Source organism: Nannobrachium achirus (genome assembly GCF_963921795.1).
Source record: "Nannobrachium achirus genome assembly, chromosome: 11".
In the NCBI taxonomy this organism is placed as follows: Eukaryota; Metazoa; Chordata; class Actinopteri; order Myctophiformes; family Myctophidae; genus Nannobrachium; species Nannobrachium achirus.
In genome coordinates this window covers 34,498,908-34,514,066 of record NC_137820.1, presented here as the reverse complement: position 1 = coordinate 34,514,066, position 15,159 = coordinate 34,498,908, and the positions used below count along the sequence as shown (strand labels likewise).

At 44.3% G+C, this 15,159-nt stretch overlaps 4 protein-coding genes across 4 annotated transcripts in view; 1 reads left to right on the top strand and 3 right to left on the bottom strand.

Annotated features, from left to right (window-relative positions):
- Nucleotides 1–690: 690 nt before the first annotated feature.
- On the bottom strand, nucleotides 691–1,206 carry LOC308293535 (NADH dehydrogenase [ubiquinone] 1 alpha subcomplex subunit 8-like; the record flags this gene model as incomplete). Its single annotated transcript, XM_080736103.1, has 1 exon — nucleotides 691–1,206. The coding sequence occupies one exon, from the start codon at nucleotides 1,204–1,206 to the stop codon at nucleotides 691–693; it is 516 nt and encodes a 171-aa protein (XP_080592229.1).
- Nucleotides 1,207–5,625: 4,419 nt separating this feature from the next.
- Nucleotides 5,626–6,753, bottom strand: LOC308294803 (actin, cytoplasmic 1-like; the record flags this gene model as incomplete). The annotated part of the gene is made up of 1 exon (XM_080737670.1): nucleotides 5,626–6,753. One exon carries the CDS (start codon nucleotides 6,751–6,753, stop codon nucleotides 5,626–5,628), a length of 1,128 nt encoding a protein of 375 aa, XP_080593796.1.
- A 998-nt stretch (nucleotides 6,754–7,751) lies between these two features.
- On the bottom strand, nucleotides 7,752–9,389 carry LOC308294299 (copine-3-like; the record flags this gene model as incomplete). Its single annotated transcript, XM_080737027.1, has 1 exon — nucleotides 7,752–9,389. The coding sequence occupies one exon, from the start codon at nucleotides 9,387–9,389 to the stop codon at nucleotides 7,752–7,754; it is 1,638 nt and encodes a 545-aa protein (XP_080593153.1).
- Nucleotides 9,390–11,457: 2,068 nt separating this feature from the next.
- bcl2l13 (BCL2 like 13) overlaps nucleotides 11,458–15,159 on the top strand; it is a 35,150-nt gene continuing 31,448 nt past the window's right edge. Inside the window, exons 1-2 of the mRNA XM_080736383.1 lie at nucleotides 11,458–11,582; nucleotides 13,508–13,702. Of these exons, the coding sequence (XP_080592509.1) occupies nucleotides 13,576–13,702 (127 nt within the window). The 5' untranslated portion in view covers nucleotides 11,458–11,582; nucleotides 13,508–13,575. The remainder of the gene's footprint in view (nucleotides 11,583–13,507; nucleotides 13,703–15,159) is intronic.

Below are 15,159 nucleotides of genomic sequence, written 5' to 3'. Positions count from 1 at the left end.
ACAGTAGTTACATTGCAAAACAGGGGATTTACCCGAAAATATATGTTTTAATTTGTTTAATCCCAGTGGGACAGAATCCTCTTTGCAGATTCTTTTATAGTGGTAGTGGATGGGAATTTTTTTCCCTTCATAGCCTCATTACAGCTATATAAAGTACCACAAAAAACACATCTACGTGATATTAATAAAAAGGGAAGAAAAAGGTACAGTAATTACATAGCAAAACAGTAGTTTTCCCCCGAAAAATAAATGTTTTAATTAGTTTAATCCTCTGGATCAGAGATAGAAAGAGAAGCGCATTGCATCTTGGGTACTAGGAAGAGGACAGAGAGAATGTTTCTCCTCACATAATAGGCTGGCTTTTCGTAATTCTGCCCATTTAAATTATATGTACCCAATCGTGACTCTTAGACCATTGATAAGGTACATGTGAACTAGTTTGTTGAAGCTTATTCGTTATGATGAGCGAGATCGCTTGACGCTTGCCGTCGCTATCACCGTACCGGCCGATCTCCGTGTCGCGCACTGCGGACAGTTCTTGAAAGACGCATTCAACATTCTCCACTGCACAAACTCCACCCCCGATAGCAAAAAGTGAATGTTTTTTTCTGGTTGGCCAGTCAGGGAGTCTCAGGGACCAATCAGAAGGCTGACAAACGGTCTATTAGCTGATGGGACTGGGTCTCCATCTCACCAGGGCCAGAAGAAAAACCTGCTGCCATGTTTGGAAGGCTCCAGTTTGCCATCAATGACTGGGTTGGGCTCAGGGCGTGGCCGAGAATGGTATGGATTCTCAGGGAGGGGCCGATCTGTAGACACCTTAGTCACCTTAGACAGGTCTCCCAGGCCGGGTCTCTCCCAGCCCAACTTATCCAGGACACAGCTATCAAACACCTGCTGCTCCTTGCGACAGCGGCGCAGCTCGGCGAGGTTGGAATAATCCAAACAGGTCCAGTATTCTGTGAACGATTCCGCACAGTTCCCCTTGATTTGCCTGAAGAAGTTGATTGCACATTCATTGACCTTCCTCCCTTCCTCTAGACACTTCCTGGGGTCTTTCTCCTCCCAGCGGCAGAGCATGAACTCCTTGTTGGGTTTGTCACACTGGGATCCATAGTGATGTGCAGCAGCCTTCAGTACGGCAGATGATACGTTCACCTCGTCCACTTTCAGCTCCTGCAAGGTGGGAAGCTCCGTGGTCGGCATGACTCCCCGTTCGACCAGAAATAGAGAAAGGTCAAATTCCACTGCTATAAACACATCCAATATCCTCAACTGACTCCCTGAAGAGAGATGGAGCTGTAAGGAACAGAACTATCGTTATTGAACACTGTGTGACAACACCTGCAGGATGGGCAAATGGGTAGGGAGGATACCAAATGCACCAGTCAGTGTGCGCACATCAACCTGTTTTACACTGGCTTCTTTGAAGAACACCTGGGTTGGAGAAGAAAATGTGAAGGACGTCTGAGGCAAGCCTGTGGCCGCTTCAGTGTAACAATTAAAATGTTTTTGAATTTTAAACTAAATCACAGCAACCCCCAAGCCATTGCGTAAAGTCAGTCAGTGTGTGCTTGAACTACCCAAAGAAGCAAATAACGTAATATTTGGAAGAGACCATTGATCTCACAGCGATATGACCTCACAGTGCCAGTATGACATCATCAACATGACATCAGAGATACGAATGGAAGCCAACGCCCTTATTAGACCCTGTATTGTTAAATAACAAGCAGGCGCACCAACAGTGAGGTATGTTTGTGATTGGCTCAGATGCGTAACCTACGTCACGCCTTGGTGACCAGACAACATACTTACACAGTGTATATTGGTCAGACTGACCTCATTCCTGTTCAAACCGTCAAAGAGAAACTTCAGTATTTCTCTTGTATGAACACTGCTGATCAGTTACTTCTTTGAATCTATGGGCATAAATGCTAAACTATGGCAAATGGGGGGTGGCCGCCAGATAGACCACAAGGTCACTTCATACAGGAAGAAGGTTCTTTGCCATTTTGAGACCCTGCCGACTGGCTGTCTGAACTGCAGCTGTCCCTTTCAGCACCACAAACCGCATTTTGGCATCTACCTTCAACGCAGCAATGCTGCTGGTAAGGACTGCCATCAGGAGCAGCAAACTCCTCAAGTCTTCAAGACAAGACATTTCCAGAAGTCCCACACTGACCAGATGAAAAGGCAAAAGACCACCGCATATCTCTTTAACGGGGTCCACCTTCCACCCAACAACGGTTGCAAAACAGGTCATAATTGTCGCCGCACACAACAGGCTCCTCGTCCCCTCTCTGAGGTGAGGGTGAAGAAGACCTCGGAGGACATCTGTAACGAGAAAGATGAGGATGAACTCTCCTTACAGATCTCCCGCTATCTGAAGCAAGTCAGGCGTGAGACTGACCAAGTAAGGCTGAAGCTTGAAGTCAGCACCTCATTGCAGCCCGGTGAGGTGACGCAGGCCATCCTCAAAGAGACATTGGCACGCAAGCGTAAGAGCTTACCACCCACACCGGAGGAATCCATGGGGGAACCACCTTGCAAACGGAGGAAGGGACAAACGGTGTGCATCTCCCCCTCCCGGCTGGAGTCAGGCACTGACTCTGCCCCCCCGAGGAAGAGGGATCCATCATCATCATCATCATCATCATCATCATCATCGGATTATATTGGACTGATCCAAGGATTAATGTCCTTGTCGCTGAAGCAGGAGAGAAGCCGTGTGGTGGTGCCTGTTCAGAATGGAGAGGATCTGGGAGAGATGGCTCGAACCTCAGAGTGCCATGTTCCCCCAGTGAAACTACTCACTGTCAGGTGACAAGAGGCGGCTGGAATGACACAAACGTACGACATCACACTCAAATTTTCACGGAAAGCAGCGAGAGAACTCGACGTTTTTTTTTAACCATCGACCATATAGACACTTCTAGTATCACAGCAATAGTTTAGATGTAATTTGACTGTAACACCTTGCTTTACAATCTCATCATCGCAAGTAGTGTTTTAACCCGACACCCCTGAAGTGATTGGTGCCACACCAATTGATCCAGAACACCTTCCTACATGCAAAAGAAATCAGGAATGAATCTTACCAAGCAAAGCTGAAACTTGAAATCAGCTCCTCATTACAGCATGTGAGGTGACAACACAGGCCTTCCTCAAGAAGGCATCATTATGTAAGTGTAAACGCTTACCATCCAAAACAGGGGAACCCATTGGAGGAAGGGATAACAGGTTTGCATTTCCAACTCCAGCCCCAGAGGAAAGAGGAGCCCATCATTATTGTACTGATCCAAGGATTAATGTCCTTGTCGCTGAGGCAGGAGAGACGCTGGTGGTGGTAACTGTTCAGCAAGAAAAGGATCTAGGTGCAAAACTCAGCACACCACATACTCCCGGTGAAACCACTCAATTGTCAGGTGAATGTGGATGGCATTGCACAAAGGTGTGACATCACACTTACATTATCACAGAATCGTATTTAAGCAGCGAGAGAACTCGACGTTTTTTGTTCACAATGTATCATACATCATTTGAACTTATTTATGCGTCATTGTGTTCTGTGCCATCTGTTTCCGTCCGGCAGTGCAAAGGCAGGGTGTTTAGCCAATGAGGGAGCTGCATTCTCGGTAACGTCACCACCAACAAGTGCGACCTGATATAAATAACCCTCACTCTAGATGTGAGTGTGGTCACAACTCACCTGATATCATATCCGCAAATAGTGTTAACCAGACACAATGATGTGATTGGAGCCACCCCTATAACACCTTCTATCCTACACATGCATCTGAAAATACAAGATATATTTAGGCTTTCCAAGCAAAGCTGAAGCATGAAGTCAGCACCTCATTGCAGGCTAGGAGAGCATGGAGATGCATGGATGTGTATGTGTACAGCATCTCATTGACAGAGGCAGAGACAGATGGGAATTCACAATGACTAAATTAGGGGGTGAACACAATTATAAACATTCAGCAAGTACAGTCGCTTTGGTTTTGAAATACAAACCAATGTTAATCTCCTCTCCTCTTGCTGTGACCTTGCCGTGGTGGAGAGGCTTGAGTGAGTGACTCGATGACCCTGAGAGTAATGCCGGTGGGAGTTAAACCCCTGGCAGGTTCAATCATACTGGACTGGTCATAGGTGAGAGTCCAGACAAACAACAGCAACGTCGATCTCTCTATTTTTTAAAGTATTTCACTGAAGAAATTGTCTAAGGTATGCACGCACGCACTTGTGCACTGTTTACATTGATTAGAAGTGTATTTGTCATATTAACAGGAATAAGATGATCATCAGGTTGTTGATACTGTATGAAAGATGTATAGGGCTAGTGTATCTTATTCTGACCTTCATCATATTTTAATTGTTTGAAGTATAAAACTGAAAGGTGGGACTGGCAATGCACAGTTTTGAGCAGAAGGTGGCAGTACGTGCTCACACAGGCTGTTTCACAGAATGCAGGAACATCTACCATCAGGTTGATGGCAAACCAATCATATTTCACAGGTGAGCTATACTCAAAAATTAACCTTCACATGTCTTTCATCATGTTGGCCTGTGACATTTTCAGCTTTTTACAGATTATGAAAGTACAGAATGTATTGTTTCAAATGAAGTGTCATACATTGAAATCTCAAACATGTTGTCAATAGGTTGTTAACTCCATCGAGTGATGATGTCGTCATCATCACCTTAAAAGCCAATGAGGGACTAGCATTTTTGATGTCGTCATCATCTATAAGTGCAACCTGATACAAACGTAATACAGTATATACTGTATAAGGGCCACGATATGCCAGATGGGTTGAGGACAGGTGGATTGATGAGCTTCACATGACACTTTGACCAGACTATAAGTGGGTCTATTTCCATGATTGGTCAGGTTTCACTTAATATACAACAGGCGAAGCGGTAAGACGGAATTCCCTTCCCAATGGATTCCTCACGATTCTCGTCAGTGCATCCACACTTGCAATTTCAAAGAATTGCACCTTTCTAGTAAAGTATAAAACTAATAAATAATCTTGCAAAATGTAATTCACTCAAATAGCTGTCTGTGTATCCCCCGCATATCTTGAGAACTGTCCGACCAGCTTCTACCCAAGGGAGCCAAGAGGGAAGTTGGTTGGACAAACAACACAGAACCATCCAGTATACAGGTCAACTGTGAAGAATGGTGCTCCCCAGGTAGTTTTGATTCATTGACATTGTTAGTTGTTTTCTTTGCAATAAACGGCTTCACAATTCCTTTGTCACATGTAAACATCATCTCCTCCCCTAACACTCACTCATGCTCTATAGTGCCCTTTGATTCCTTATACTGGGGCAGTAGGTAGTACCTGGAGACATGGACATCTGCGATAAAAACAAAAAACATTCTGACTGCTATTTCTTCTATTCTTCTCTTCTGATCCTTTGCACTCTTGCAACAGATGAGATTATGTATATATGTATATTCTCAACTCATCAGGAACGTTTGACTCTAAACTCTTCCTCGTTCTTTCTATCTAGTCTTAGTCTTCTCTTTCTTAAAAACTGCATCTGAAAGTGAATGTGTGGTGTCGACATGGTTTTGTACAGAACGGAATTAGGTAAAAAGGAGCCGTCTGTTTAGAAGCATTTGCGGTGGATGATGGAGGGGCCGGCCTCATCATATTCCCTCTTGCTGACCCACATCTGCTTGAAGGTGGACAGGGAGGCCAGGATGGAACCTCCGATCCAGACAGAGTATTTACGCTCTGCTGGGGCAATGATCTTGATCTTCATGGTGGATGGGGCCAGCAGTGTGATCTCTTGCTGCATCCTGTCTGCAATGCCTGCGTACATGGAGCTACCTCCAGACAGCACAGTGTTGGCATACAGGTCCTTACGGATGTCCACATCACACTTCTTGATGTGCTTGTAAGTAATCACGTGGATGCCGTCGGACTCCAAACCAAGGAAGTGAGGCTGGAAGAGGGCCTCCGGGCAGCGGAACCTCTCATTGCTTATGGTGAGGATACGTCCGTCAGGCAACTCGTAGCTCTTCTCCAGGGTGTTAGTGGAGGCGGAGATGCCCATCTCCCGCTCGAAGTCTAGGGCGACGTAACACATCCTCTCCTTGATGTCACGCACGATCTCCCTCTCGGCCGTAGTGTTGAAGGAGTAACCGCGCTCTGTGAGGATCTTCTTCATGTAGTCTGTGAGGTCACGGCCTGCCATATCAAGACGCTTGATGGCGTGGGGCAGTGCGTAGCCCTCATAGATGGGCACTGTGTGGGTCACACCATCACCAGAGTCCAGGACGATACCGGTGGTACGACCGGAGGCATACAGGGCCAGCACGGCCTGGATGGCAATGTAAATGCAGGGTGTGTTGAAGGTGTCGAACATGATCTGGGTCATCTTTTCTCTGTTGACTTTGGGGTTCAGGGGGGCTTCTGTCATCATGACGGAGTGCTCCTCAGGGGAAATTCTCAACTCGTTGTAGAACGTGTGGTTCCAGATCCTCTCCATGTCATCCCAATTGGTGACAATTCCATGCTCAATGGGGTACTTCAGTGTTAGGATACCTCTCTTGCTCTGGGCTTCATCACCAACATAGGTGTCCTTCTGTGACAGACCCACCATCACTCCCTGATGCCTGGGGCGACCGATGATGGAGGGGAAGACAGAGCGAGGGTTGTCCTCCCCGGCGAATCCCACTTTGCACATACCAGACCCGTTGTCAATAACCACTGCATGGATTTCATCGTCCATGGCTGAACCTTGGGTGGGTGGGCCTTTAAGGGAACCAGTTTCAGGCAAATGATATGTTGCACATGTGTGTACGATCCTCTATGTAGTTCTGAATTCACTAGTTTGAAATAACAGTCTGACCAGTATACAGTTTAAGTACGCAGTCTGTCCACCGAAGGGTGACGTAGGTTACGGTTCTCAGCCAATCACGTGAGGTTTGAATGTAGTAACGATACTGAGAGAGACTGAAGCCATAGTGCTGACATCATAGACTGACGTCACATCATAGAAGCCATTGGAGTCTAAGATCCACTATGCCCTGCTGTCATTAGACCCCATCTTGTTTCCTGGTACATCTCGCAGAGCCGAAGTTTCATCCCAAACTGACCTCCATTGACTTCCAGTATAAAATGAAACATGTGGAAACCTTAGCCTACTGGCAGCATGCACAAGAAATGTGTTTATCCGATACCTACAGCAGTTTGAGAGATTATCCCTGGACACACAGGCACACTCTAGATGACCTGCCCCTACAGTGCCATACTGTAAAAATAAATACTTTTCTCAGCCAACCACAGGTGAGGTCGGAACAAAATAACCATAAATGGGTTTCCCAGAGGTCTCATTTTTGAGCGGTGCTCAGAAGGAGCTAAGCTCCGGCATCTGGATTCGGCCACATGTACGGTACGCCCCCCAGGGTCACATTGTTGGCCAAGCTTCGTAGAACGCTTAATGAAATTAACTCATAAATAACACCGCTCACTTCACACTGGGTGTGATTTTTATATGATAACCATTTAACCACTAATATATTTATTTTTTATTTTTCGGATTAGCCCAAATTAAAGCACTCATTATGCAGAATGGCTCATTTCAGAATAATAATACATATATAAACTGAATTATAAGTATTGGTGCAGTAATACTGTTAATCCCAATCTGAGACTATATCCATATAAGCCTTATATTTTATGTGTTGCACTAGAGTGCACCAGAATGTTCACCAACAACACACCTTTCTAAGAAGGTGTAGAGGAGCTGGATTCATTGGGGGGCTTCAAGTTGAATAAATTGAAGAAGGAGGAAACTTGGTCAGGCAACTCTTCAAGTACACTCTGAGCAAGAGCCACCCTGTTCCCTTGGAACTGTCTGAAGGGCACAAACTGGACAATGTCTCGCATTGCAGCTTCGCCGCTCGGTGAATAAAGGATTCGGTCATCACTGTCAAGGACCTCCATGGCGCTGAAGTCCGCATTGCCCACCCCAATGATAATGATTGACATGGGCAAACGGGAAGCTTTCACAATGGCAGTGCGTGTCTTATCCATGTCTGTGATCACGCCATCAGTGAGGATGAGCAGAACAAAGTATTGAGAACCAGAAGACTGTTGTAATGCTTGCTTAGCAAAGGAGGCGACGTGGTCGATGACTGGGGCAAAGTTGGTTGGACCATAGAGCTTCACCTTGGGCAGGCACTGCTGGTAAGCAGTCACCACTCCCTCTATACCGACACAAAATGGATTTGATGTGTTGAAATTGATAGGAAATATAGGGGAAACCTGCCAATGAGGAGGGATCTGGGCTCCAAATCCAAAGGAAGGAAACATCTTGTTACTGTCATAGTCCTGGATTACACTACCCACAGCCCAGATTGCTGACAGGTACTCATTGTAGCCCTCAGGGTTGATGTAGTGGAGCGACTGGGGGCTCCTGGGGTCCCCATTGGAGCCTGTGAAATCTATGGCGATATTGAAGTGGAGCTGACAGCCACCCATGATGTAATCCAGGAAACTATAAGTCTTCACCACCTGGCACTGCTTGACGCATATGACCCCAGAGTTTCTATAGTCGCTCTTCTTTTGTAACTTTTTGGGGTCACTACATTGAAATTCAGCCGGGGATAGTTGTGTTCCCGTTTGCATGCGTGAGACTGTGGTCTCAAACTCTCCAATCAGTGCATGGGAGCCAGATTCACGATGATCATAACATACAACCTTTACTGGTCTCTCCGTGTCTCCATCACAGAGAGACTGTAGGAGGATTGTGAAGGGTCTCCATGTTGGATTCAGGTTGTTCTTCACCACCTCTGTCCTATGGGCCAGCTGCCATCTAGTTTCTGACTTCTTGTAGAGTTCCAGGAATGGGTCTGACCACCACATAAACTTTTTAGCTAGGTTTCTGGCATGTACTATAAAATTGACCACTGTGTTGTCGGTTATCTCATCAGCACTTATTGTGATGGTCCCACGGCCTGCAGGCTTATTGTTCTTCAGCAACAGTGGTCGGGTCAGCCTTTTACAGGACACAATCTGTCCCAAGGTACATTCCAGCTGTCCCAGGAAGTCTTGATTTCTCAGGTCATTGGTGTCGTCGTCTATGTCATAGACACAGAACATAAGCTTCTGCACTGTCTCAAAATGATAGTCCACAACAAACTTCTTTGCAAACTTTGGATTGAGACAATTCTTGATCATCTCTGTACGACCAAACTCATGCCACTGGGACCCTAAGTAATTCATGTACAGAATACACAAGGGGTCAGACTTGGACAGGACATCCTTGTCCAAAAGATTCTCACAGGAGATGGTTAGCTCCACTTTGGTCATACAATGACTGGGCCCCAGACCATGCACTGGTTGTCCACCTGTAGAAGCCATGGTATAAAATACTACTCAAGGGGCCTGGTTGTCCGGGATTAGGACCCGCCGCAGTGGTGTCCAGTAAGAACTTAACCGAGATGTCTTGATCCGTACGAAAGGCTCTGATATCTATCTGTGAACCAGCTAAAGTGGTCTTGAGATGGTTTGACGTGATTGTAAGCTATGAGCGTTGTGTTTTGGAGATAGGATATGAGTCGAGCACTGCTTGCATCTGCCTCCGGTGGGTAAATGCCACTCATTATATAGTGCTCATTTGTGTATTGTATGACATCAGAACCTGTCATCAGCTGTGTACTGTGTGATGTTATCCTGATGTCAGCAGCAGCAGACTTAGTGAAATGTGTCGGGTATCTCCATATATGGGGTTTCAACATTCAATGCCCGTATGACGTGAGAGCAATAATGCTTCATTACGGTACAGTACAGGCCTTGGTACAGGTTGGTTTGTTGTTTTAGGCTTGAAAATCTAGCTTATGCGACCACGAGTTAAGAATTTCCAAGCAACACAATGTCAAATGACCGCTAAATAGACCGGTATACCATTTAAGTATCCAGTCTGGCCACCGAGGCATGATGTAAGTTACACCTCTCATCCAATGACATGTGAGGTTAGAACATACCGGTAAATAACCATATATGGTAACCATTTATTGTTATTTCTTGAGAACCGCCTATATATAGGCACGAGGCACTCAAAGGAGCCTGGTGTGTTCACACAGAGCTGAGAGCCATGGGTGCAGGGTGCCTCAGGGAGGGAGCACCCATCAATATCCACACAGCCTTTCTCTGGTGACCATCTGTAACCTTGGTGACAACAGGAGGAAACTGGAGAAAGATCGGGAAACACATTGTCTTCATATATTTTAAAAAATATAAGCTTATGAGCTTTATTTTTTATTTGTTTTGATAAAATGCTGCACTAACTGAAAAAATAAGCTATATTCATGTTGGATAGAATGGATACTGTCATGTAAATGAAACAAAAAAAACCTTCAGGGACAACATAAACTCATCTTTTCTTTTTCCTTAATGCATTGCCGAAAGATCGGATCGGGAAAAATCGGGATCAGCAGACACTCAGCAGATGATCACTAATATATAGGCCTACACACATGGACGGATTAACCCCCGCGAGGGCCCCTGGCCGATATTTCTTTTAGTTGTTGACGAAATTGTCTGTACATTTAGTCGTAGTTTAGAACAATGTAAGATTGGAGATTCCAGAGAATGGCTCCGCTTTGCTTTATAACTAAACTGAGAGTAGGCCTTTATTCCAGTGTAGCAGTGATGCAGTGAGTAGCCTACAGTGATGAGTATGCTATAGTATGGGGAAGATCATACACAATCAAAACTGGAACACTATCAAATACAAGCTGATAAAAGCTGTTTTATGGTTAATCATTTTTTGGTGTGACAAACTGAGAATACCCTTATCTGCACCCCTACAGTGGTTCTCAAACTATTTCATGTGAAGGACCCCCATATTTGATGCATATAGGTCTATATTTGGCCTCATGTGATGGCGTGTCGGTGTGTGTGTGTCTCACTATGGTATTGGTTCTCAAAGTGGGGTCCGGGGACCCCCAGGGGTCCTTGTGGGAGTTCCAGAGGGACCCCAGCTAAATGATATTATAACCAAATGGACCCTTATGGGTCGGTAACTCAAGAGTGTAGGCTAAATCAGAGTCAAATTAACATCGATTTTACACTATAAAGTGGGGTCTCAGAGATAGAAATGCCATTAAATGGGGATCAGTAGACTAATGCGTGTCAAACTGGGGGTCCTTTGGGGGAAATTAAAATGATTGGGAATCACTGCTAGAGCTGTAAAAAATCTTCTCTTACGGGTGTCCCTAGTATATCTTTTCAAATGGGGGGGTCCGCGGGCTAATAAGTGTCAATTTGGGGGTCTTTGACATGAAAAGGTTTATGAACCACTGCACTATGGTCTACTAACACAAGTGCACCTTTTAAATAACGCCAGAAGGTGGCGGAAATGCAACGCTAAAGCTCGCCATGCGAGCTCAGCTAGCTTCCCCTGTCAACGTCCAAAGAAGAAGAGAGAGTTGTTGAGAGCCGAAGCAAAGCAACAGCAGCTGCAGCAGCACACCGTGTTCTATTAGATCTGAATCCTGCCATAACTGACCCTTTTCACCAGCAAGCAGCAACACACTGCCCCGGACAAGTAGGGTAAGAGCTAAACACTAACCTCTATGCTTCATAACGTGTATCAAAGCTACGCTAGCGTGCGTGTATTACGCTGTAACTTTTCTTGTGTAAGTGTCCTCCTCAGTCAACGTGTGCAGTGCCATGCCATGCATGCAGCAGCGTGCACTGAACTGAATGAGGAGGTGTGGTGGCTGCTTGTCTGGTGGCCAGTCAGACTGTAGTATGTTGCTAGCTGCTGCTATGGCCATGTTGGCCCACGAGAACAATGTGATCTCCTTCTCCTTTTAGTTTTAGAGGACGTCTGTTTCGTTTTTCGATGTATCATGTCTCCTCCTCCTGTATAAAGTGATATTTATTTGGTTAAAAAGAAAGAAAACGTTCAATTGAAAGTGTATGGCTATGTCAATAATTTGACACTGAATTCAGTGACTCTCCATGTCTCTCCAGGCTCTTTAATAAAAAAGAAAAGAAAGAAAAAAAAGAAAGAAAGAAAATACATTTTCTGGTGGGTCACCAATTTCATCCAATCAGGAGAGAGAACCCATCCCCTTCATGTTCCAGCTATTTCTTCCCCTTACAATTTGTTTATCATGTCTCTGTATGAGTTCCTAATTGGATGAAATTGGTTTTCCCGACCTGAACATGTATTTTCGTTTTTTACTAAAGATCTGGATCAAGAGAAGCTATCTATAGCAATGATTGCTTGCTAATTGCTATGGAGATATAGAGCTATTTAGAGTCTTTTAGACTTATACAAATCTAAGCAGTACATTTTGATTGATTGATCAAAGAGTTTATTAGCAGACTTTAGGCCACACTAGCAACAGTTGGAATGATTTTTTTAATTAGTAATTATTGGGATAGAATAGGGGCAGATCATTTGCCTTATTCACCTCCAGCTAATGATCAAATCAAATCAAACTGTATTTATTCAGCACATTTAAAAACGACCAAAGTGCTGTACAAGACAAAAGAAAAACAGTGCAACAAGAAGCAATATAACCAAATACAATCAAACAAACAAACAAACAAACAAGCAGTGATCAAGTTCAAACTTAAGCTCGGCTGTGGTTAAAAGCCAAATTGAGAAATTGGGTCTCAAGGAGGGACTTAAAGACCTTGATTGACAGGGCAAAAAAGGGTAAAAAAAAACGAGGGCTCCTGGTCTCAATCTCACTGAATCTCAAAAATCAAACCTCGTTCGAAGTGGAGCGGTGAATTTAAGCAGTTCCAGGTCTATGTTTTAGATTCTATGTGTTCTAGATATCTGAATTCTGTGTCTTAGATCTATATAACGCAGTATGTTGCAGTATCCCATCAGCCTCCATGCATCCGGGCGGAGGGGAACTCAATTCGATAGGTACCGAAATGTTGTGTAACTGCTGTGCGTGTGTGTGTGTGTGTGTGTGTGTGTGTGTGTGTGTGTGTGTGTGTGTGTGTGTGTGTGTGTGTGTGTGTGTGTGTGTGTGTGTGTGTGTGTGTGTGTGTGTGTGTGTGTGTGTGTGTGTGTGTGTGTGTGTGTTTGTGTGTGGTAAAATCGCGCATGTGCAGATCCTCTTCAAACTTGACTGGACAAACTCGTACTAGTGAGGACAGACACACTCGTACTAGTGAGGACAGACACACTCGTACTAGTGAGGACAGACACACATTACTGCCTATAGCGGAGCTGCTGTGTTACACACACCGCTCCAAAAACACTGACATATATTTTTAGGGGCATGTCATGTGGTCTGCCCAGCACAGCCTTAGTGATTACTGGTAGATCACAATCTACATTTTGGCCACGCCTACCATAGGGGATAGTAATGAAAGGTCAGCTGAGCCTCTAACTGGGTTGTGGTGTGGAACCAGTTCAGCCAGGTAAGAGGAGGCCATCCCATAATGATGGCCACTTTTATTGTTCCTCATTGCTGCATTTCTTTTCTCCCTTTCTCCTTCTTTAGGTGAGACTTGTCCACCTTGAAGTGTAACTACTTATGTGCCTGAGAGACTGAAACGACACATCTGCTCAATGGCTGCCTTGGGCTCCACCAGCGCCGCTGTGCCTGAGGGCTTCCTTTATGAAACCAAGTACATTGTCCTCAACTATCTGGCTCTCCTGCCCGCTCACAGATTACAGGCAGCAGCTGCAGGTCAAGGTGAGTCCGGAAAGACTGATTTCATAACTTTGTTATCTATTCACTATTCAAAACATTTCAGAAATAAATCTACAATCTCTAGATCTGCTATTTATGAAAACGTTTTAACACAAAAAGTACAATATTGGCTGATATATTTGGCGAGGCTTTATTTAAGATCTAAACCCGAAAAGAAGAAGTGAAATGGCATTCAGTCCAAAAACGATCCTCTCTGGAGGGGAAATGTTAATACGAGTGAAGTGTATAGTTGACAGAAATAAATGCTCAAACAAAAGGCAGACACACACTCACACACACACACACACACACACACACACACACACACACACACACACACACACACACACACAAATCACAAGGCAGAGACATCGAGCAGGTCAGTATTGACCTGTTACCACCTTGAAGATCGTTTTACTGTAGCTGTCAACTGATATTTCTATGAAAACTGGCACAGCCTCCTGTGTGCTTTGTGGTAGTATTTTAACGTTTCCGTTTAGTGTACCTGTTGCAATATGACAGCTAGTTAACAAACAGGACAGACAGTGCTCATAATCATATATACTGTAAGTCCTACCATGACAGTTGTGTAATAGTTGGTGCTTGCAGTCATAATTGCAGAGGCTTCAGTAATGGCCTGAAGTGATAACCCTTACTCATGTTGACATTGAGACAACGTTTCTGACTACTGTATGTATGTATATATTATATATATATATATATCGATGTTTTCTTTAAATGCTTTTATCATGACTTGATACTGATAGATTGATTGAATACTTAATTAGAAGTTTGCATAGGAACAGTACAGGACAGGACAGTTCATATACAAGGTCTACTAATAGGATTTAATAGGATTTAAATCACAAAAAGCACAATGGCTTGTTTAGATTGGGTTCCTTTTGTACTCAATTCATAAAATCAATAACGCTGTTATTGGAGATTTTGTTGATTCAGTAGATAACTGTTGCGGTCCACTGAGAACTATATACTGTATATATCCTAAATAAACATGTATATTAATTGGTAGGGGCTGGCAATGTCCATACCAATTTGGTGTGCTGGGGCATGTTCAAATCAGCACAGCCCCTAGGGCCAGTTAGTGGGCCTTTAGACTTCTTATTCTTGGTAATCTTTAATGGCCTGCTGTTCTAATCAGAGATAGCCAGACAACCAGAACCAGAGCACAGGGTCAGGCCAGGCTAAAGTGTGCTTTGTGTAGGGCTGTCACGATTATGACATTTTACACGACGATTAATTGTCACTCAAATAATTGCGATTTAATTGTGTTTTTGTCGTTGACAATTATATTAGTCTGGCTTTTAGGCTTTGAAGTTGCACATGGCAGATATGACACATACCCTAAATAACCCCCCCCAAAACACAGACATATTTGACAACTTTATACTTAAAAAAATCACACCTGTGTGTGTGTGTGTGTGTGTGTGTGTGTGTGTGTG